This window comes from Pneumocystis murina (genome assembly GCF_000349005.2).
Source record: "Pneumocystis murina B123 chromosome Unknown supercont1.9, whole genome shotgun sequence".
Classification (NCBI taxonomy): domain Eukaryota; kingdom Fungi; phylum Ascomycota; class Pneumocystomycetes; order Pneumocystales; family Pneumocystaceae; genus Pneumocystis; species Pneumocystis murina.
The window spans coordinates 31,251-54,280 of NW_017802367.1; the positions used below are offsets into that span (position 1 = coordinate 31,251).

Sequence of the window (23,030 nt, forward strand, 5' to 3'; positions counted from 1 at the left end):
ACTACTTTGAATTAAACTTAATACAGTAGGAATTTCATCTTTTATTATATTTTAAAAGATTTTTATATCAAAATATAATTCTTGATTATATTTAGCAAATGATTTAATATATTTTAAAACTTATGTATTTTTTTTGAAAATAAAACAACTCAAATATATTATAAAAATTTAATAATTATATTCTATTATTTCAATACTTCGACATTATTAAATAATTATCAAATAATTAAAATTCCTAAAAAAAGACAATCAGTCATTTATGTTAGATTTTTTTATCGTAGATAATAATTAGTATTTTTACTATAAATCTAAAAGTATTATTTCCTTTATATTATTGAAAACGATAAAAAATCCAACAATGAAGTTTATTTATGTTTAATGTAATCATATGTAATAATTAATCTTATAGAAACCTCAAAAAAATCTAAAATATAAAGCTTAAGATATAATTAAAAATATAGTATTACATGTACTTTTTTTTTAAGAAAAAACATTTTCAAACATTTCAGACAGAACATATCCGCCTCTCATAGAAATTTGTACATTTTGTTGAAAACTTTCTTGATTATTTCTTAAATCATCTGCTGCAACTTTATAATATTAAAATTTCCAATCAAATCATCCAAAAGGGTTATATATATACCTTTATTAAGAGGGTCTTCCGTATTCCTAAAGATTATTAATAACATTATTAAAAAGAAATTAAATCTACGGATCAAGAAAAAGATATTGTAAACCAAACATAATAGCACTAAGACTGAGAACAGGCTTCCAATCTTCCCTCAGAATATTTAAACAAACATTTCCGTTTAAATCTATATTTGGATGATAAATTTTTTGTGTACACTTAACTTTAGGAGGATCATGAGGATAATTTTCATTAATATTAAATTTAAAACAAAAAGATCCTCCTTTGTAAAAACCTTCCATTAATTAGAGAAATCTATGTTAAAATAATTATAAATAACCCTCATCTGGTCTAATTATAAGATAAAAATTTAAAAAATCATCTAGATCTGGAAATTCTATTTTCATTCTAAATAAAATTAAAAAAAACATTTAAAATATATTTCAACGTCTCTGGCATAAGAAGTTCAGTAATATCTATATATCTATTAATTCAAATCTTTTCTTTGTATTTTCTTTATACCTTTTTGAACTCGGATTTGAGCTGCACTAATTTTATGTTTTTTCTTCTCAGTATCTGATAATTCTTTTATATTATGAATTTTCAACATAGACATAATCTTTTTTTCTACTACTCTAACAAGTTAATATTTTGATTAAAATTTTATATATTATTGATACATTTATTTATTTGTTTTAATTAATATTATTAATTATACTTTAAATGAAAGTCTTTAAATTAAAATTTCAAGAATTTTTAAATATGTAATTTCATAATATCTAATATATTATTTATAATTTCGATTAGTATAAAATATTCAAGATTTATTAAAAAAATCTATTAAGATATATAAATAATAATCATAGTAATTACTAAAAAAATAAGTATTTACAGACATTTTAAATTCAAATATTTTTGATTTTTTCAATCAATAAAGAAAATATATTATGTTTTCTATTTATCTTATTAAGATAATTGTATTTTTCTTTAAAAAACTTAACGTATTTATAAATATTTTAAAATTAATTTAATATTTTTTTATGGAAAAATCACTTTTTTTGTCATAAATATTTGATTGATATCCTTTTTGATTATTTTTTTTATCAATTTTAATTCAAATACCTTTTTATAAAATGTATATTCATCTTAAGCTTTTAAAAAAATGATATAAAAACTTATATATTAAAAAAAAATCTATTTTAAAAATAATACACTATAGATTCATATCAATCTTAAATTAATACTTTTTTATATAAAAAAATATATAATTAATTTCATGCAATTCTTAATTTATATTTAAAATTAATACAAAAAAAAAACAAAAATATACTTAATATCATATATTTATTATAAAATCTAATAAAGAATATTTCATTTTAAATTCAAATTCTTTAAATTATGTGAGCTTGCTAAATATAAAAATTTATAATAAAAAAACCTAAAATTCATAAAATCATATTCGACATAAAAATTGAATAATTAAAACATTATTAATTAAATATCCGATCTTTTTAAGAAATTTAAATCTCTAGTTTTTGAATAGAAAGTTTCCAAATAACTTAGAATATCTAGATCTTGATGTCCTTTTCAAATAAAGCTTGTTGTAGTGTTCTTCCCGTGATTTCAAATTATATACCAAAAGGTTTTATGACAAAAATTTCTGGCCTTGATGCATACGTAGTTGGTAATAATAAAAGACGCACCTTAATTTGTATTTATGATATTTTTGGGTACTTTTATACTCTAATAATTTTAATGCAACTAAATATTATTCAAGATATTGGCCTCAGACAAAACAATGTATAGATTTACTTAGCTCCGGACTTGATGCAAGAATTATTATGCCTGATTTCTTCAAAGGAAACCCATTTTTAATTGAAAATTTCCCTCCTGATACACCAGAAAAAAAAAAAGAATTAAGCAACTTCATTTCTGGACCTGCTAATCCAGAAAAAAATCTGCAAGTACTTGGTTCTATTATTAAAGATGTTAAACAAGATGACGTAGAATCTCTTGCTGTTTTTGGCTTTTGTTGGGGAGGAAAACTTTCAGTTCTTAGTGGAGGACACTTTGGAAATGAATTAAAATCAGTTGCTATGATTCATCCAGCGTAAGCGATCTATCTATTCATTCATTTTTTTAATAATCCAATAGAATGGTTGATCCTAAAGATGCTACTAACTTAAAAGTTCCAATATGTAGTCTTATAAGCAAAGATGAACCTATAAATGAATGCAATGAATTCGAAAAAATCGTTAAAACAAAATCTTTTGCAGAAACCTGTATTTTCAAAACTTTTGACACTATGCATCATGGATTCATGGCTGCTCGTTCGGATTTAACAAATAGTGAAAATGTTATGAATTTTCGTGAAGGCATTAAAATTCTTATTAGTTTTTTTAACAATACATTATAAAATTTACATATACAAATTTATTTTTATTTTTTTTTTGAAAATTTTAAAAATTTAGAAATAGAACATTTGTTCTTTAATTTAGAATATATTATTTTTATTTCATTAAACTGAATATTTAAAAAGTATTCTGTTAAAAATATAAACTACAATTAATAATTAAAAATTTTTGTAAATTTAAATCTTTGGAAATATTAGAAATAGATATTATTTTGTTGAAAATCCTAAATGTTTTACTTATTTTAAATTTATCTATTTATATATTAACCCCTTAAAAAAAAAAAGCTAAAAAAGAAAACCATGGCAACATAAAGGGATAAAATATTAGAACAATTCTGCTAAAATACATTCCTAAAGGCTTACATTTTGGAAGTTAATAATATTTAAAGTAGAAAAATGTAAAAACATATTTTTAGAGATATAAAATACTCGGTTTTTAATTATTTTATTAATAAAGGCAAAAAAATGACAAAATACTTTAATAAATTTAAAAGATCTTATTTGTTTAAAAAACAAGATCAAGTTCCTATAAATACAGAAGAAAGTATAGTTTATGATAGAGAAGCAGATATTAGAAATTTTAGAAGTGATGATCCATGGAATTGGGAATTCGTTCTAGAAGAAGAAGTCTGTGATTTATTAGAAGCATGTTATATAGAGGTTAAATCAAGGGGAGTAATGATTCCCTTGGTATTTTTGCCCTTTAGGCCTATGTCAGATGTTTTATCAACAAAAGCATATATTAGAAAATTTTTTTCAGTTGATAATTCACAAGTACATAAAAATCAGCTTATTCAGGAGCTTCCTATAGTAGATATTTACGTGATAATTGGGATTATTCGTTGGTGTTGGCTAAGATTAATTGATGGTGTTGTAGGATGGAATGTCTATGAAGCGTTTAGAAAACTTGAAAAAGGTAGTTTTTAAGCTATAAATTGACTTAAATTTTTATTATCTTAGAAGCAAAATATCCATATAATGCATTTTCTGATTATATTCCTACAATTGTAAAATCCAAGATTCGGGAAAAAATCATTCTTGGTTTTTTTGATATTCTTTCTGCTATAGCAGCTTATTCAAAAATTAATGGACTTTGTGGAGATAAATTATCAAGAACAGCAGGGTGGTGGGCGTTTAATTTTAAAAATAAAGACCAAGGATTCCACAGAGGCTATAGTAACTGGAAGAGGTTTCGTTTTTAATTTTTTAAATAAAATATTAATTATAATTTAGATCAGCAGATGCAAATGAACATTTATTTTTTGCATACCTTAGGAGTATAAAAGAACAACATACTAATACGGAACTATATGTTCCAAATCCATTACCATTGTCGCTTGTTAAATTGCTTGAACAAACTCCATATCCTTTGTCTGTAGCATCACCAATAACATTACATCATAAAGATACTCTTTGTATCGATGTGTTTTCGAATATACCTAGTCCAAATATTTTTACAATTCTTCAACGTGTTGCAATACAAGGTTTAGATACAGATGATGAAATTTCTTTAGCTCTATGGAAACATCGTGATCATATTGAAAATGCATTGACTGATGAATCAAAAAGAATTCTTATGTGTATTTCTAATACATTAATAAATACATCATCTCCAAAAGAGTGTGAAAAATGGGAAGAATTTATGAATTTTGGATTTGATTATATCGAAAATAAATCAAGTTCCCCTAAAACTGATTCATTATACAAAATAGATAAGCAAAATGCTTATTTGAGTAACATAATCTTTAAAATAATATATAATTAAAATAATTTCATAGTAGATAATCTCAATCAACATTCTACGGACTTAGAACCAAAAACCAATCCTACACTTTCTCTGGAAAAAAGTCCTTTACATCGTATATTTCCTTTCAACAATGCATTTCCTCTTATAAATGGGATTCATCCACATCCAGAATTAGATTCTGCTACAAAAATTAATACCGAATGGTTGAATGAAAGTACAATATCAAATAAGATTCGTATTAGTTTAGATGAAAGCTTTTGGGGAGTTTGGATCGACTCTTGTAGTGAAGAAACTCCTATATTTAAAAAAACATTATTTGGAAAATCTTTTCTCTTTGAGATTGAACTAGACGAGAAAAAATGGCTCGTTATAGAGGTTTAAATTAAAAATACATAAAGGATTGAAATTGATCATTTTAGGAACAAAATAATAAATGTGATAAATGCATATCTTTCAATCCATTTCTTGCAAACTCTTCTGTAGAAAATAAACAAAAATTTTTCAATAATTTGGAGAAACATAAATCATCATTTTCAAATGATGAGGAACATAAACTTAGGCGTACTTTGTCTGAATATTTCAAGCATCAGAAAAATAAATTTAAAATTATACAACGATATAAAACTATTAAAACAAAAAAAAAGTCTCTTTTAGAATATAAGCAAGACATAATAGATAAAAATATTATTAGAAATTCGGAAGAATATCTTTATAGAGAAAACAATTCATTGGAAACATTAAATTCTATAAAAGTTCCATTTTCTTATAGTAAAATAGAATATATGGTAGCTTTGAATGATAAAAAGAAATCGGATCCATCACAAATAAAACAACAAGATAACATTTCTAATCCTAAAATAGAAAATGAAATTGAAAAGCTACCTATCAAAGATTTAAATTTATATTCGTACTCATTATCTACAAATAAAAGATATGGAATATTAAATGAATTTAATTTAAAAATTTCGGGTATTTTATATTTCATATTATTTTTTTTGCTAATAAGTACAACAGATTACTCTAATTCTACTTCAAATATCCACCATCTAACTTCAAAGTTGTCTTCTTTTAGAACATCAATTGCAAATAAACCAAAAAAAGATCTCCCATATATACTTGATAATATTAATGCTACTCAAAATGACGGTGCTGTTGTAAATATTTCTAACACAAACTATCAATTAAAAAGATATTTTACACTTAAGAAATACACGGGTAAATTGTTTAGAAATTCGAAACATTGCAAAAATACTATTCCTATAAATTATCAAATACAAAAGGATCAGTAAAAGTTTAATTGTTTAAAAATAATTGCTATTATTTACAGAAAACTATTGATCTTAGATCTAATCTTTTTTTCTGTAAAATAACTTTGAAACATATAGGAATCTTTTCAAAAACTACTAAAAAATTAATATTTATTAACATATAATATTAAAATATATTGGTAATATGTAACTTTTTCAGATTCAAAATATTAATATTATCTAATTTTCATAGATCTTTAAACATTATATATTTTTTTTTATTATATTGCTTTTGAACTGCTAAAAATCAAAAATAAATCTTCTAAAACATTTTAACTATTTTATTAAACTTAAAAGCTTTTTTAATCCTAAGACAATATTATTTAGCTCGTTGACTAGAATCAAATATTTTAAACTGATATATTTTAAAAATATAAAACATATTTTGGCATAAGATTATATAAGTTTTATCTATATTGCTTCCTTTATAAAAACCATATATTGATTTTTATTTATTTTATATATTAAAAATAAATGTTTAGTTTTTTAATATTCTTAATTTTGCTTTTTTAAAAATACTTAACTATATATTTCATTATATTTTTCTTATGAGTTTACATCCCATGTATATATTAATCCCAAAATATAATAATAATATCTTGTTCATCTAATCCATTCTTTAGGAAAAGTTATAGAAGTTTTTGATTTAACATGTCTAAAGTCTTGAGGAATATCTTCAAATGTATCCCTTAAATCCTTCAAAATGCATTTAGTTAAAGATAATAAAACATTTTTATACCTTTGCTTCTTCAATAAGTTTCTTTAATTGTTCATTTAAATACTTTTTATTTTCATCTCTTTCTGGAAATAATTCACAATTAAACTTTAATACATCTGTTAAAGGATTATATCTTGGTCCTGAAAGGACAATTAATTTATGACGTTCAACCAAACTAAGACCAAGATTATTTAATAATACTTCCATCGTCACTTTTGATTCTGCTGGATGTTTTTCTCCTAAATAAGTTGTATATCTAAATTTTAAAATATCCTCTTTTCCAGGAACTTCATATTTCATTGAAAATTCTTTTTCATAATCATTAAAATATCTTTTTTTTCTTATCATTCTTACTTGTTAATGTAGGAAGTTCCCATGCAATTTTACGATAATATTCCCTAATTTCTCTATGTTCATCAAGATAATCATGAGCTAAAGATGTAATATCATCAAATTTGTATTCTTTCATACGTTTTTCCACATTATTATCATCTTTTCTTCTTTTCAATCTTCTTTCATAAGTATAGTTAAGAGGCTTTTTTAGTACAGAAAATGAGTCTAAAGATTTAGAAGAAAAACATCTAATTTTTAGGAAACTATTTGAATAATTTAAGAGACTTCTAATGAAAATATTTAAAAACATTATATAAAAACATTAATCGTCTCGGTTATGTTAATAAATCATAAATTTATTTAAGAATTTTATGGTAGAAAATAAAACAGTGTTAGTTACAGTTGGATCAACTCGGTTTGATGCTTTAATATTGAACATTCAGAAGAAATCCGTTCAAAATGCCTTGATTTCTCAAGGATTTTCTAAAATTGTAGTTCAATATGGAAAATCAGAAGATATTTTTAATCAATGGGAACCAATTAATGGTATGGAAGTTAGTGGATTTAGTTATTCTAAGGATATTGAAGAAGAATTTCAAAAATCAAGCCTGATTATCTCACATGCAGGTAAAAAAAAATAAAAAAACTAATTATAAATAATAAATATTGTATAAAAAAGGATCAGGATCGATTATAGAAGCACTAGAACTTAAAAAACAACTTATTGTAGTTGTCAATGAAACATTGATGGATAATCATCAAAAAGAGTTAACACAAATAATGACAGATCAAAAATATCTTATTTCAAGTACACCAGAGTATAAAATATAAAATAAATTTATCATATTTTTATTAATTTCAGGAATCTTTTATATGCAATACAAGATCTTAATAAAAAAGAATTACAACCTTTTCTATTCTCTAACGAACCAACGTTTCAGAAGATTTTAGATAATCAAATGGGATTTAATTAGAATATAGTTTTCTATATATATTCTCAATTAAAAATAAAGAAATTATAATTAGATTATATATTATAATTACAAAAAAAATAACCAAAATTTTTAGAGTTTTATAAATACAAAAATATTTTCTTATAAACAATTTTAGCCTTTAGCCTAAAGTTAATAAAACAAATTTTAGGATTCCTAAAATTTATAAGCACAAAATCATTATTCTGTTGTTTATAGCTGAATTCTCACATTTTTAAAATCTCAATGCGTCTTTAAAAACAAGGTTATATTAGAATTATGTCTTAGATATTGATTAGATCTCTTAAAATTTAATAAAATAAGAAAAATATTATTCTTGGCACAAGCTCTTTTTGGTTAGATCTCTTGGAATGTCTATGATTATATTCAAATTAGTAAATGATTTTGGTCTTTTTTTTTTATGTTTCTGTTTATTATTTTTTAAATCATTAGTTAAATGTTTATGTGATTTTAAGTCATTATGCATGTCTGACGTTGTTTCTGTTGATGTATTTGTATTTAATTTTACTTGAGTATTAATAGTCCTTAAACATGAACCATTTCGAGATATTTTATTACGAACGTAGCCATGTTTATTTATATGAGTATTTTCATTATTACTCAAGTAATCAGCATTCTCATAAAATTCCATATCTGATGAATTAAGAATTGCTTCTGTTCTTTTTTTGAATTTTTGAGATTTTATGCTTGAAGTATCTAGAGAATAATTTATCTATATTTTAAATCAGAACAAATTAGATTATATAATAAAATAATTATACTTTTTTCCTCTTTCTTCCTCTCATTCCAATTTCCATATTTGAATTATCTGAAATATTTTCCATGTTATTTTCATTTACAATTTTATTCCAGAAATCTATGTCAGCGATTTTCGATTTGGCATTATCTTCAGAATTCTCATTTGATTTATTCAACATAGAATATTCCCAAACTTTAGCAAATGAAAATGAATCTGCAGAATTCTTATTAACTTCCCTTGAAACATCTTTTTCACTTTGCGCCAATAAACCTTCGATTTCATTGTCATTATAATATATTTCTTGATCATTATTTTGATCATCAAAAAGTGATTTTGCACCAAAACTAAGAATAGTTTGATAATCAATAGCCGTTTCGCTTTTTTCATCTAAACTCTCAATTATTAAATGATCTAATACCATCTTTCGTCTTGCTCCTTCTAATATTTTTTCTAATACAATTATTAATATAAAATTAGAAACAAAATATATACCTTCTGCTGTATTTCTTGTTATTAATATAAATACTAAAACATTTTTAGTTTGACCTATTCTATATGATCGCGATATGGCCTGAATATCTTGATGTGGATTAAAATCAATATCATATATTATAATAGTATCTGCACTTGCTAATTATAATTAATAATAATAATATAGATATTAATTACTAACCTAAATTAATACCAACACCCCCAGCTCTTGTAGAAAGTAAAAAACAAAATGACTCAGAGTCTTTTGCATTAAATTGATCAATTCTGCGTTGACGATCACATGTTGGAGTTGTTCCATCCTATAAATATATAAAAAAAAAAGAAAATAAAGATCTAACAAAAACATACAATTCTTTCTGATTTATATCCTATGTAATTTAGCCAATCTTCAAGAATATCCTAAAAATATTAAGCAATAAAATTATTTTGAAAACAAGAAACTACCAATGTTAAAGTAAATTGACAAAAAACCAAAACTCTTCTTCCCCTTCTCTTCAGTTTTGGAAACAGCTTACTAAGAAATTCTAGTTTTGCAGATGCCTTAACCATTCTTTCATATTCCAGCTCTTCATTAGATGTTTTCTCTTCAACATTTGGACTATAAACATATGGATGCGATAAAACTTTTCTAAGCTGTAATAAAATATTTGAAAGTGCTGTATTATTATAGTTTGTTAAAGGACGTTCAGCAGTAGATTTAGACATTATTGACATAAGTAATTTTGCATTTTTTGACAAAATTAATTTATATAAACTTTTTTGAAGAGATGACATTGTTACAGGTAGTATAATTTCTAATTTTTGTGGTAATGACGTAAGAACTTCTGATTTTGTTCTTCTCAATAACAGAGGCCTAGATCAACTATTTAAAAAAAAACATATATAATTTGGCCAAAATACCTTAAAATATCATGCATCTGAGTCACTTTTTCAGAAGTCATATTTGAATATTCAAAAGATAATTTAGTCGTATCAAATTTTTCTGGATCCAAAAACCTATAACTTTAAGCAAAAAAAAAGAAAGATTTTCTCCTACTGCAATAAATTAAAAAGTTCTTTAAGATTATTTTGTAACGGAGTTCCTTTTATAATTAGAAATTTCAAATCATTCAAGAATTATACCTGTAAGAATAATACGATTCTGAGATTTGTAAGCGGTTAACTTTTTAAATAATAAAGAATGTTCATTTTTTAAACGTTGCCCTTCATCTACTATTAAACATTCCCAATCAAAATTACTTAATATAGAATCAGTTATAATTGTATGATAGCTAGTTAAAACAACATGACATTTAAGATCTCTAGATTGCTGATGAAACAATCTGTATTGGCGCTAATAACATATTAAAATACAGTAAAAATATCTTTCATTGGATACGTACTATAATATCTCTTTGAATTTTTTCCCCGTGATATGGAACAACATGCAAATGAGGACTCCATTTTGAAAATTCACGCTTCCAATTAGATATTGTAGAATTCGGAGCGACTATTAAAAATGGCCATTTTTCCCATTCATAAAAAAGTACAGAACATAAGGATATTATCTGAATTGTCTTCCCTAAACCCATTTCATCGGCTAATATTACTGAACGCCCCATTTGACACATATAATAGAGCCAATTAAGTCCTTCTTTTTGATATTCCATAAGTTCGCCACCTTGTATATATTTTGGCTGATCTTTAATTATAAGATCAGAAAATGAAGCATTTTTCATAATTCTATGTAATTTTTTTTTACCAAGACTATGTATATAATGGCTTTCAACAAATTGTATATATGCATTTTTAAAAGCTTCCCAACGAGGAGAATTATTTTCAGGTACTTTTTCCCATGTTACTATATTATTAAATTAAACCCTTATAAATAAAAAATAAAATCTCATACCATCATTATACTCTAAACCTTTCCATTTACACAATGCTTCATTCACAGTATCTATTGCTTCTATTTCTTCCTCCTTATTTTTAAACATTTTCTGACTCCTATATAGATCATCCTTATATTTAATATCAAAAACAATTTCAACAGTACAGTAATCTTCAGGAATGACATCTTCAATATTTCGAATTGAAATATTCTCTCGAAGATCAAAATAATTCTTTATCCTTGAAATTCCGGATAACCAGAGTCCAGGAACCCACGCAACTCTTAAATAAGATTGAGCTTTAAATTTTACAAGATATTCTCGATACCATTCAGCACACTCTACATTGCATTCACCGACAATAATATTAATAGGCTTGCTATCAGAAGAAATTCTCCATCCCAAAATTTTATCTATATAGTATGGATATTTTATACATTCATTACATGTCCAATTTTTAATATAATCACCAAATTGAGATATTTTAGATTCCTCATTTTTATAGAATTGTTTAGGTAAATGATAAAAATGACATGCACGATAGCATTTACTACATCTCCAAAGCAACCCCTTTGAATTGTTTATTACAAATTCGGTGTTTTTTTGATTCTCTTTTTTTAATTTGTGAAAGTCGTCATGTATGGGATTTTCTTGTGACACATCAAACTTTATGCAATTTTCTCCAACTTCTCCACAAATATAGCATCTATTTCTTAATTTAAATGATTTTTTCATTTCCATACAATAATAACATTGAAAAACATGCTCACCGTCACCAATTAAAGTTAAAACAACAACCTTATTAGTTCTAGAACCCATGCAATCCTGATGATATGTTATGCAACAGCCCTGACAAGGTATAAGGTCCTTATTCCCGCCACATTTCTCACAAAAAGGTTTATGGAAATCCATGAAATCATTAAACACAGGAAAAAAAGTAATTTCTGACTTTTTTTTATCTTTTTTTAATATTTTTAAAAGCATATCTTGCGATTCATCTACATAGTTTTCTGAAGACAAATCCTCCAAAGATTCGTATTTATCTTCCTTATAGTCCACAGAACATTCCTTGATGCGAGTCGATCTTCTTATCTGAAATTCATATGTCTTTTTTTTATATTCTTTCTTTGTTTTTTTTAAATCTTCTGGTTTATATGATATACTTGTTTTTGCTCTAGAAAATATAATTTCTCCTAATCCTATATTTTTCCATTTAGATGATGCAAAAATATCATCATCTTCAGAATCTTGGAAAATATCATTAGATAAAGTTTTCTCTGAAGAAATAGAAAACAATTTATCTTTACAAAATATTTCAGGTGACCATCCTTTCCCAATAGATGGAATATCATCAGATAAATAATCATATTCCTTCTTTAAAAAATCATTATCCATAGTACCTTCATTTATTAGTGAACTTATATTTTCATTATAATTTTGTAAAGCGATATTCCCTTGATCATATTTAACAATTTGATCAGAACTAACCTGAAAAAATATTATAAATTATGATTTATATATTAACTTAATACTTTAGCTTTATATCCACCCTCAAACAATACAATATATTCCTGTGTTTCCCTTAAATCTGTATTCACTTTCTCAATTATATATTTTACAGTATGCTCTGAAGGTTCGTAATATAAATTTTCTTTTTTAATCATTCTTGAAATAACAATAGAAAATTTTGAAATTTTATATAAACTTTCATGTACTTTACTTTTAGGGTTATACTTATCATGAAAACTATTAAGATTTTCTATATTATGTGGCACTTCTAGGAAGCCATTTTTAAAATTACAAAAATATTCACTTTTATATAACGAATTATTGTTTTTTGATACTATTAATTCTTCCTTTTTAAAATCATTTTCCTTATTTAAAGATACATTAACAATCTCCTCCTTTTTATCATAAGATGGAAAGTTTTTCAGTAATTTTAGTGATTCGCTTTTCATATCTGTTTCAAGAGTAATATATTGTTTTAAACATGAATTTCTTAAATTATTGTTTCTGAGTTAAAGATAAATAAAAATTCTTCCAATTTCTTATATAAAACATCATTTCTTCTAGAAATATTAATTTGTTTTTAAAAATTAACTTTACAAACTTTTATTAACTAAATGTTTATTTGTTGAACCTGAACGATTTGATTATCAATAAATATAATTTTTACATGAATATTAGATATGGTTTTAGGACTATAAGAAATAGTTTCAAGACCAAGAAAAAGACATATTTTGACATTAAAAAGATTTATCTAAGTAATTATTTTATATATATATATAATTGAAATTTTTTATAAAATTTAGATAAAAATTTAATATATGAATATTCTTCAAATAAAAAATATAGTATAAATCAATTAATTACAGGATCTATTAGAGAAAAACATAGAAAAGATGAGAAAAAGGTTCCAAAAGAATATATTTATGGTAGATCACCAGTTTTCTCTGCTTTAATCGCAAAAAATAGAGAAAAATTTTATAAATTATATATATATGGAGATGATAAGAAAAACGAGTATAAACTATATATTATTTCTATTAAATTTAATGGTATATCATAAGCGATATTTTGAAAATATCAACATCAATGTCTATTCCTATTGAATTTGTGAAAAGTAAGAGTATTCTGGATAATTACTCTTTAAATAGACCACATAATGTATAAATTATGGAATGAGATTATTTTTTTACATTTTATAGGGATTTGTTTTAGAAACTTCCCCAATTAGATGTATTTCACTTACCACACGCAAAGAACTTCTTGATTTTCAGATTAATTATTCTAACGACATAGAATCTAAAATATCTAATAATTTATATTCCAAAAATGATTTGAATTTATGGCTTTTTTTGGACGAGATAACAGATCCAATGAATATGGGTGCTATTTTGAGAAATGCATATTATTTTGGACTTAATGGCGTAGTTCTCTCTGAAAAAAACAGGTAAACAATGTTCAATATTTAATCTTTTAATAATTTTAAGTGCTTCTTTATCACCAATTGTAAATAAAGCATCATCAGGTGCATGTGAATTTTTAAAAATATTTAAAACTGCTAACCCCTTATCTTTTTTACAATTACTAAAATCAAATAATTGGAAAGTAATTGGAACTACATCATTATCCGATAAAGTAAAGAATGACTTAGTAATTCCATACAATGAACTAGATACGTATCTTTCAAATTCTCCCGTTTTATTAATAATGGGAAACGAGCGTATCTCTTAGTAATATATAAAAATCAATAATTAATAAAATTTAGATAGGGGTATGAGAACATTAGTTAAAAATAAATGCGATTTTTTAGTTACTATTCCACCCTCACAGTTTACTTTTTCACTAATAGACTCTTTAAATGTATTTAAATAATATTTATGGGTATATATAAATTAATTTATTTGCATTAGGTATCAGTAGCATCTGGAATATTAATTTCAGAACTTTCAAAAATATTGAGAATAAAAAAGTATGATAAAATTCTATAAAACGTTTTAATATTTTTTTAAATATAATTAACAGTTATAAAAAAAACCGGCTAATCATCTCTTTTTTTTTATAATAAAATTATATATGAGGATCTGTTCTATAATATGTTGTATAAAAACAATGTAAGACTTCATTTTCTGGTATAGTTCCAAGTTCCCTATTTAACAAATTAAAGCTATCTTTTCCAAGTATTTGTTGAGGATTTACATTCATTGTTATTAGATCAGTATATCTGCTTTCGTTATCTAAGGGGTCATTAAATAGTTTATTTAATTCAAGAGTTCTTAAACTAGATGAATTTTTTGATAAGCCTTTAATAATTTCTCCTACACTTCTATCACCATATTGAGGATTTATTTGAAAAATATCTTTTAATGTACCACGATCAACCTCTATATCTTTCTGCATTTTTTTTCCAATGTTAGGAGAACCTTTTAAAACAAAATCATTTACTTTTGAACTTCCATGTGGTTTTCCCATATATACAGGCATTTCATTTCCAAAAAAACAATCATATGAATCTAAGTCACTTTGTTCATTGGAAAGTCCCATTACTTCACACTTTCTCTTGCATGATTTCTCATTTAAACATGACAAAGGAAGACACATACATGACTTTGTTTTATTATTCATAGGTTTCTCATGGGTATTCAAAAGATTAAAGCACATTCTAGATGCCCCAAGAACAAGATCTATATTTTAATTTCGTAATGTTTGGTCCAATTATTATATAAAAAGAATAAAATATTTTGTTTTATCTGAAGTATGTTTACAATATTGAAATCCATTCATTATGTGGAAATAAAAATGAAAAAAATTTAGAAACAAAAAATATTTATTGCTTTTGGTATATTCTTTTGCAAATGCTCTATTTTCTATTTTTAAAAACATTATTTATTTTTAGATTAATTTGCATCATTTTATTCTTAAATATCTAAAATCTGATTTAATAGCATAAAAAATCTATTTTAAATTCCTATAAAAATAATAAATTCAAAAATATATAGCGTTTTTTCATTATTCATAATGTTATATAAACTTTTTTATATTCTTTATATATTTAAGAAATAGTATATTAATATATATTATTTTTTCATTATATATAAAAAAATTTTATAGTTTTTCCATAATTTAATGATAAAAGGCATATTTCTATTTTGTTTTCCATAGAATTACTCAATTTTTCATCTTTTTTCTTTTCAAATTATCTTTAAATTCACAAAAATATAAAAATTTAGTTCAAAAAATATATAAATCCTATTAATAAAGTAACAATTCCAAAAAAATACATTGTAAAAACTTATAAATGTTTTTAAAATAATTATATCAAGTACATATAATTTCTAAATTGCATATAGATATATTATTTTACAAGCCTTATAAGTTTTTAATCTAGAATTCATATAATTATGATTCTGAAAAAAACTTTATAAAAACATGTATACATATATAAATATGAAATATATATTTCTACAAAATATCAAGTTACACCCCCAATCGTTTCGAGACAAGTCTAGGAGCTTTAATATAAAAATAAAGGAATTTTTATAGTTTATATAAAATTATTCCTAAAAAAAATCTAACATTTTAAATATCTAAAGAAAAGGGCTTTTAAAATATTATTTATTACTTTTTTTTTTATGTTTTTTTTTTTTTCAAAGTTGATTATAAAAGAAACACATTGATAAAAAATATTTATGGCTTTATTAAGAAATATATCAATTTCTAAATTAAAAGGTGTTTCAAAACCCTCTTATATATCTCATGAAGCAGCTTTATCGGTTATTTTGTCATCAATTGCTGAATTCAAAAACACATCTTTTACGCTATCTTTAGATTTTTCTCCAAAAGTCTTAGAATTGATTAATGAATTTTTGGATTATATTCTCTTGGTTTTTTTAAAAACATCTAAATCTATTGAAATTTCATATCTAAGAAATGCTATATTAAATGAACTGCCGACTCAGTTAGGTGTAGAAGCAATTTCTGAAGCGGATGCCGAATTACAAACATATATTGAAAATGAACCCTTAGCTAAAGATTTAGGTTTTAAAATCCATGAAGATGTTCGATGGGATTTGATAGATGTTTGGAAAAAAATTCGTGTAAAATGTATGGTATATTCTACATTAGGGAATCAGGAAAAAGATAATTTTCCCACTGCTTTATGGGGTGACGAGTTAATATCACCTTCAGTTTCAATATATACTACATCGGTTCTCGAGTTTGTTGCAGAATATATGCTTCTTGTTGTAGGAAATGCATGTCACCGAAGATTAAGTGAAACTAAAAATTCATATCCAATTATTGAAGAAAGAGATTTAAATGAGGGGCTTAAATATGATCGAGCAATTTTATCCTTATGGAACAGATGGAAATCTTCTGACTCTTTTTTAGACTTAATGGTTAATGATAATTCTTTTAGTGCATCTTCTGTTGATACTGCTCTTATTTCTCCGAAAAAAGATAATATATTCGAAAAAAAATCCTATAATTTTGAAACAAATGTTGAGGATATACGATATGAAACTTATATCAATACTGAAAAAGATAATTCTGGTATTGATAAATATTCTGATGAATTAGAAGTCTGCAAATTAACCCATATGACAGAATATTTAAATTTTGATAACAAAGAAACTTTTTTTCCTGCTTTTTTAAAAGGTTCTTATATAAATACTCATACTAATAAAAAACTTCTAGAAAATCAAAAAAATTCTCAAAATGAATCTTTTTATAATATAGAATTATTGGAACAAGATAACTCAAATGAACAGAAAAGTGAGTATAAAACAAAGATGAGGGAAACAGAACATTTGTATAAAGTAAATGCAAAGAAAAATCAACAGTGCTTACCTTTAAAAAAGGTTTCTATTTTTTATATGGATTATAGAAATTTTAACTATGTAACAGAAATCAATTCCTTCATTTGATTCTGGAGAAAAGGTGTCAGTAGATTCTTCTGTTATTTTTGGAAGTGATATTGAGGTATATAAAAAATTTTTGTTCTTTAATAACAATAACAATTCTTTAAAGAATACAGTGGATAATCATACTTTAGAAGTTTTTAATACAACCTTATCTAAAAGTGTTTCACGTGAAATCTCTCCAGAAGATACTTCTAAACTTAATCCTGATATTCCTAAGACTACATTTTTAGAAAGGGTTTCAGCCATTGATAATATAAATCAGGATTCTATAGATCCATTTAATACAAATACATGTGAATTTTCAGATATTTCGTATAAAGATAAGAATGATCTTTTGACGAGTGAAAAATTATTTGATGAAATTCGAAAGCTTTCATTAACATATGATCAAGAAAAATCTACTTTTAGCAAAGAAAAAAGCGAAAATCACCAATTTTTTATTCATAATTATAATGTCAATAATACGATTAATCATAATTTTGTTTCTCACAAAAATTCTCACTCATTGCATGACGAAATTTCTCCTTGTTATAGAATATTGAAATCTGAAGAGAAAGATTATAATTCTCATGGAAATCTTATAGATATGAAATCAGAAACAAGCACATATATGAAGGATCAAAATATAGACGAAATATCTTCTAAAAATATAAATATTTTTTTTCATTCTACTAATTCTGATCTGTTATTAAAAACATCTTCGAAAACTCAAATAAATTCTTCAATAAATAAATCTAAACACGATGATTTTTTAATTTCAGAGATACCAGCATTAGATAAATATTCAGAAACTATGTAAGATTAATCTTATATGGGATTAAATTTAATTTTATTAGAGCTTTATGTCAAAATGCAAATTATTTAAATTCTAAACTTTCACAAGATAAAAAAAAGAATGAAACTAGAAGTAATAAGAACACTTTTGATAAACTAGTAGATAGAAATGCAACCATGAAGATGTTTCTAAATCCAGAGGGTTTAAGAGAAATTGATGTAAAAATCCATATTTTTCAAATAAATTTCGTCTTACAACTATAGTTTGATAATGAAAAATCATTTTTGAAGGCATATTCTCAAACGACAGATATTCCGAATATTTCAGATTCATATAATACAGAACTTATAAGTAGATATTGTAATAATGTCAAAGGTAAGGATGTTTCTTCTTTTAATAATACTATGAAAAATATTTACGTCAAAAGAATTACCAACACTTGATTTTGTGAACACTTCATCAATTAAAGACAAACGAAATAAATTACAACCACGGGAACCAACTATTCCTAAGGAGCCAACTACAAGTTCTCTTAGAGAGTTTTTTATAGAAACTTCTATGAATAAAATTCATGAATTTTCGAATTCTAAATTATCTACTAAATATTCTCATTCGTTAAAAACGTTTGATTCAGATAATTTTAATGATTATACATCCACTTCTCAAGTATCCTCAACTTTTAAAACACAAAAGGAAATGGAAAAAGAGCATTTTAGAGACGAGGATAAAGAAGATTTAAATAGATCGTATTCGAGATTGTACCGAAGAGAAGAATCATTGATCGAATTTTTAAGAAATTCTGAACCAATTAATGCTGATTCAATAAAATTTCAAGAATCCATTCCATTGGATGATAAAAATAAGGTTTTATATAGAAAAATTCAACTTTATAAGAATTCATCAACGAATTTCTCAGAAGATAATATATTTCCAAAAAATAGTAATTATTCAGGCACAACACGGTCAATTTATGTAAGAGATTCTCCTTCAAAGAATTCATATCAGACGCCAGAATCCATTGAAAAAAAAAAACTATCTTTGGATAATATGTTTTTAGATTCAAAAGAGTTTTTTTCTCTGAATTTCGACGATAAAAGTATATTTCTTCAAAATTCACTAAATGATACAAATGACTTTATAAATGAACCAAAAACTAATAACTATCCTCCTAAACATATTTCTATCAAAAAAGCAAATATTGAGCATAAGGAATCTTTAACTGATTTCTTAAAGAATACATCTCCTTTGAATTATAATAAAAGAGATTCTATAAACAATTCTTATGCATCTAAAAAGAAAAAAAATACACTTTTTACATGGAAAAAGCATGAATTACAGAAAATTAGGAAGGTTTGTCCTGAAATTCGATATCCAACTATAAAATTAAAATAATATTCATTCTAAGTAAATTGTTAGAAAATTACAATCATTTGCAAAATAATCTGTATATTTTCAAATATTTTTTTATAATGCACAATAGAATTGCATAAAAATACATATATATATATATATAATTATGTTTTTTTTTTTGTGAAATAGTTTAATCAAACAATTACTAAATTAGCCGGAATGCTGCATATTTTGAGGTAGAAATGTAGAGGATTGCTGACTTGGTTGAATTTGAGATATACCTGGTGGAGGTACAGATGGTGGAACAAATCCTCCAGGGAATGGTAAATTTAAACGTGCTAGAAATAAATCATAAAAACTCATTTTGTAATATATCTTATACATACAAGGTGGTACAAATGGTGGAGGAAATGGCATTCCTGGAATAGGAGGTGGTAATGGTGTATCAAGCATACCTGGATGTGCTAAATATTGATTATAAATATATATGTATAAATTATACAAGAAACTTACGGGGCAATGGTCCTGGAACTCCTGATATTGGCATCGCTGAATATTAATAAAAATATAGAAAAAAACTCAAATCATACGTGGCATTCCTGGAATTAAAGGAGGAAACATCCCTGGAAGAGGTAACATAACTGGCTGATTTTCATAGGCTTTAGTTATCGAATCAATAACATTCTGTGCCTTTTCATGACCGATTTCTTAAATATTAATTTTAAACTTATATTATATTGATAATTTTAACCTTGATAATATTCACGAACATTAGTAAGATGATTTTTTCCAGCATTATGAGCCTTTCTAACTGAAGCTGAGTCATGTGTTAAGAATACATCACAATAATCACAATAATCTTATAAATCTTAGTTGAATTATATGTTTCATAAATTTACTTACAACGTGGCATTTTAAAATATTATTTAAATCTTTAACTAAAATAAATATTATTTATATGGGAGAGAATATAATATTATTAGCTTTAAATACAAAAAAAAAGCTAACTCTTAACTAAATATTTTGAATTTTAAAAGATATTTTAAAATTTTATAGGTCGATAAAAAAATAAAAATCTATTTAAATTTATAAGATATTTTTAAAATTAAACATAAATATTTATGCAGATCATTATTTGAAATCATTTCTGTTTAATATTTGTCTAATATATTCACATGTAATTCCTATATCTTCTGAAATTTGAAAAACATGTTCGATTTCTAATTTTATGTCCTCAGGAAGTGATTTGTTTGTATGTAAATCTTGTAGATGGATATGTCCATTTTCTGTAATAGATAAAATTATTTTTAAATCATCAATTGTTGAAGAAAAAATGCTAATTTGTATGTTTGTTTCGTAAAAAGTAGATATATTAAAATTAGTTTTGTTTTTTATGTATGATTTATAGTTAGTTTTATGTAAAAGAGAATTGCTAGAGACATTATTATTTATATAGCTTTCAGTTAAAGTTTGAAAGAGTATATATTTTCGAAGTAGCTATTATTAAGTAAGCATAATTATATATTATTAAATAAATATACTTTTAAAATAGAATGAATTTGTTTAGGATGAGAAAAAGGAATACGATTTAAATGACATGCTGGAGATAATGTAGATTTTTCTAAGGTGTATAATTGATGCTGAGTTACTGAAAAAGGTAAATATAATATTCTCTCTGTCTGGATAGGTAATGATTGAGAAGTCTTTTAAATAAGGTTAGCAAAAAATTAAATATAGATTATAATGAAAATACCAAAATTGTTTCATATACTTGATAATTATTTTTCTCTAAATCATTTTGAGAAATAAAATCATACGATTTAATTATTCTAGAAATCTGTTTTATATCTTCTGTGCATACTATAACAGGAGGATCCAATATCATTACAAATTGACATGAAGAAGAAAAACTGGACGAAGGTTCCATCCAATTATAATCTCCACTATTGGATTATTAGATGTTTTAAAATTATATAAAAAGAATACTTTAATAAAGTAATTTTTTGATCTATCCATTGAATATTAACAGCAGGAGAAATGGACGAAGCAGTAGTGTCTTGTTCTTCTACTTCTATTATTACTCTCCAGAGTTTTTCTTCTGTAGAACAGTAACGTCTTTGTTTCCAATACCAAAGAGTCAGTCCTACAATATTTGCTACATCAAATTCGGGTTTTCCAAATTTTTCACACAATATTTTTTCAGGATCTTTATATATTTCAAGTTCATACCCATAAATTTGCTCAAACGCTACATATAATGATCTAATTGCTGAAAAAGCATCCCATATAGGTGGTGATGATAAACGATCAAAACGTAAAAGACGTTGAAAATTACTTTTAAATAAATTTAAACGGTATGATTCTGAAAAATTCGCTAGAAGAATTGCATCTGTAGACGGTGAAAAATATTGCCCTCCTTTACAATCTGCCCATGTAGTTGTAACCCGAATAACCTTCCAATATATAGAAAATTTTTCTAAATCTATCTAAAAAGACTTTAACTTCAAAAAATATAAATTCCTATTAAAAATTACATCGATCACTATTATTTTTCCGCCAAGACTAATTGTTACTTTATTTTCATATTTATCTTGAAAACATTCAAGACCTTCTTTTTTTCCAAGAGTTTCCAATGCTTCTGCGCTTATGAAATCATCAATTTTTCCCTCCTCAAGGGCATGAATTGCTACATCAACTGATTCTACCGATGTAAAATTATTATTTTTAACATAATCATTAAGATCTGAAAGTATTTTGTTTAAAGAACTATGTTTATAAGATAATTCATTATTTTTTAATATTTTACCTATTTTTAAAATTTAAAAACATATATTAAAATTCTTTTAGTTTTAAATACTGGCTATTTCATAGAAATTCATTAAAATATTCAATAAAGTTGATGTTTTTTTTAAATAAAAACTCTTCTTATAATTAATAAGATAAAATTATAAAAGTTATATAGAAAAAATTGTATAATTCTTCAATATATTTCAAATATTAAAGGTATAAATAATTCATGATAACTTTATCAGTTTTTTTTTTGTTTATCTTAAAATTTTATTTTTTTTTAATAAAAAAATTGATAAAATATTAGAGATTTCAAATAGATATTATTTTAATTGTTAATTCAATATAATTATAAGTGTTAACAATTTTTATACAAAAAGAATATATAAGAAACAAAGACATATATGAAAATAATATAAAAGAATAACAATTTTTATATATATTTAAATAAATATG

At 24.1% G+C, this 23,030-nt stretch overlaps 11 protein-coding genes across 11 annotated transcripts; 5 read left to right on the top strand and 6 right to left on the bottom strand.

Annotated features, from left to right (window-relative positions):
* Positions 1–480: 480 nt before the first annotated feature.
* On the bottom strand, positions 481–1,244 carry PNEG_01862 (hypothetical protein; the record flags this gene model as incomplete). The annotated part of the gene is made up of 6 exons (XM_007875642.1): positions 481–590; positions 644–669; positions 713–923; positions 969–1,036; positions 1,077–1,104; positions 1,151–1,244. The coding sequence occupies 6 exons, from the start codon at positions 1,242–1,244 to the stop codon at positions 481–483; spliced, it is 537 nt and encodes a 178-aa protein (XP_007873833.1).
* A 946-nt stretch (positions 1,245–2,190) lies between these two features.
* On the top strand, positions 2,191–3,044 carry PNEG_01863 (hypothetical protein; the record flags this gene model as incomplete). Its single annotated transcript, XM_007875644.1, has 3 exons — positions 2,191–2,358; positions 2,406–2,738; positions 2,783–3,044. The coding sequence occupies exons 1-3, from the start codon at positions 2,207–2,209 to the stop codon at positions 3,042–3,044; spliced, it is 747 nt and encodes a 248-aa protein (XP_007873835.1). The 5' UTR covers positions 2,191–2,206.
* A 462-nt stretch (positions 3,045–3,506) lies between these two features.
* On the top strand, positions 3,507–6,077 carry PNEG_01864 (hypothetical protein; the record flags this gene model as incomplete). The annotated part of the gene is made up of 6 exons (XM_007875645.1): positions 3,507–3,957; positions 4,002–4,230; positions 4,275–4,774; positions 4,820–5,163; positions 5,208–5,757; positions 5,803–6,077. 6 exons carry the CDS (start codon positions 3,507–3,509, stop codon positions 6,075–6,077), a joined length of 2,349 nt encoding a protein of 782 aa, XP_007873836.1.
* Positions 6,078–6,698: 621 nt separating this feature from the next.
* Positions 6,699–7,456, bottom strand: PNEG_01865 (hypothetical protein; the record flags this gene model as incomplete). Its single annotated transcript, XM_007875647.1, has 3 exons — positions 6,699–6,791; positions 6,835–7,121; positions 7,168–7,456. The coding sequence occupies 3 exons, from the start codon at positions 7,454–7,456 to the stop codon at positions 6,699–6,701; spliced, it is 669 nt and encodes a 222-aa protein (XP_007873838.1).
* Positions 7,457–7,496: 40 nt separating this feature from the next.
* PNEG_01866 (hypothetical protein) lies at positions 7,497–8,120 on the top strand (the record flags this gene model as incomplete). The annotated part of the gene is made up of 3 exons (XM_007875648.1): positions 7,497–7,773; positions 7,826–7,964; positions 8,009–8,120. The coding sequence occupies exons 1-3, from the start codon at positions 7,518–7,520 to the stop codon at positions 8,118–8,120; spliced, it is 507 nt and encodes a 168-aa protein (XP_007873839.1). The 5' UTR covers positions 7,497–7,517.
* A 142-nt stretch (positions 8,121–8,262) lies between these two features.
* Positions 8,263–13,298, bottom strand: PNEG_01867 (hypothetical protein). The gene is made up of 13 exons (XM_007875649.1): positions 12,770–13,298; positions 11,258–12,725; positions 10,752–11,209; positions 10,492–10,702; positions 10,406–10,451; positions 10,270–10,365; positions 9,814–10,222; positions 9,718–9,768; positions 9,551–9,668; positions 9,370–9,507; positions 8,900–9,327; positions 8,349–8,850; positions 8,263–8,294 (listed from the first exon to the last, which is right to left on the bottom strand). Exons 1-12 carry the CDS (start codon positions 13,193–13,195, stop codon positions 8,449–8,451), a joined length of 4,251 nt encoding a protein of 1,416 aa, XP_007873840.1. The 5' UTR covers positions 13,196–13,298; the 3' UTR covers positions 8,263–8,294; positions 8,349–8,448.
* A 115-nt stretch (positions 13,299–13,413) lies between these two features.
* PNEG_01868 (RNA methyltransferase, TrmH family, group 3) lies at positions 13,414–15,334 on the top strand (the record flags this gene model as incomplete). The annotated part of the gene is made up of 8 exons (XM_007875650.1): positions 13,414–13,501; positions 13,550–13,760; positions 13,808–13,904; positions 13,946–14,190; positions 14,231–14,463; positions 14,509–14,603; positions 14,654–14,854; positions 14,908–15,334. The coding sequence occupies 7 exons, from the start codon at positions 13,414–13,416 to the stop codon at positions 14,729–14,731; spliced, it is 1,047 nt and encodes a 348-aa protein (XP_007873841.1). The 3' UTR covers positions 14,732–14,854; positions 14,908–15,334.
* Positions 14,717–15,622, bottom strand: PNEG_01869 (hypothetical protein). Its single transcript, XM_007875652.1, has one exon. It carries the CDS (start codon positions 15,399–15,401, stop codon positions 14,811–14,813), a length of 591 nt encoding a protein of 196 aa, XP_007873843.1. The 5' UTR covers positions 15,402–15,622; the 3' UTR covers positions 14,717–14,810.
* Positions 15,623–16,429: 807 nt separating this feature from the next.
* PNEG_01870 (hypothetical protein) lies at positions 16,430–19,921 on the top strand (the record flags this gene model as incomplete). The annotated part of the gene is made up of 6 exons (XM_007875653.1): positions 16,430–17,599; positions 17,646–17,720; positions 17,769–18,457; positions 18,499–18,655; positions 18,701–18,812; positions 18,865–19,921. The coding sequence occupies 6 exons, from the start codon at positions 16,430–16,432 to the stop codon at positions 19,827–19,829; spliced, it is 3,168 nt and encodes a 1,055-aa protein (XP_007873844.1). The 3' UTR covers positions 19,830–19,921.
* A 53-nt stretch (positions 19,922–19,974) lies between these two features.
* On the bottom strand, positions 19,975–20,706 carry PNEG_01871 (hypothetical protein). Its single transcript, XM_007875654.1, has 6 exons — positions 20,691–20,706; positions 20,539–20,646; positions 20,378–20,494; positions 20,301–20,336; positions 20,174–20,251; positions 19,975–20,125 (listed from the first exon to the last, which is right to left on the bottom strand). The coding sequence occupies exons 1-6, from the start codon at positions 20,698–20,700 to the stop codon at positions 19,998–20,000; spliced, it is 477 nt and encodes a 158-aa protein (XP_007873845.1). The 5' UTR covers positions 20,701–20,706; the 3' UTR covers positions 19,975–19,997.
* A 212-nt stretch (positions 20,707–20,918) lies between these two features.
* PNEG_01872 (hypothetical protein) lies at positions 20,919–22,646 on the bottom strand (the record flags this gene model as incomplete). The annotated part of the gene is made up of 6 exons (XM_007875655.1): positions 22,594–22,646; positions 22,322–22,553; positions 21,774–22,273; positions 21,541–21,730; positions 21,329–21,490; positions 20,919–21,284 (listed from the first exon to the last, which is right to left on the bottom strand). The coding sequence occupies exons 1-6, from the start codon at positions 22,614–22,616 to the stop codon at positions 20,919–20,921; spliced, it is 1,473 nt and encodes a 490-aa protein (XP_007873846.1). The 5' UTR covers positions 22,617–22,646.
* Positions 22,647–23,030: the final 384 nt, after the last annotated feature.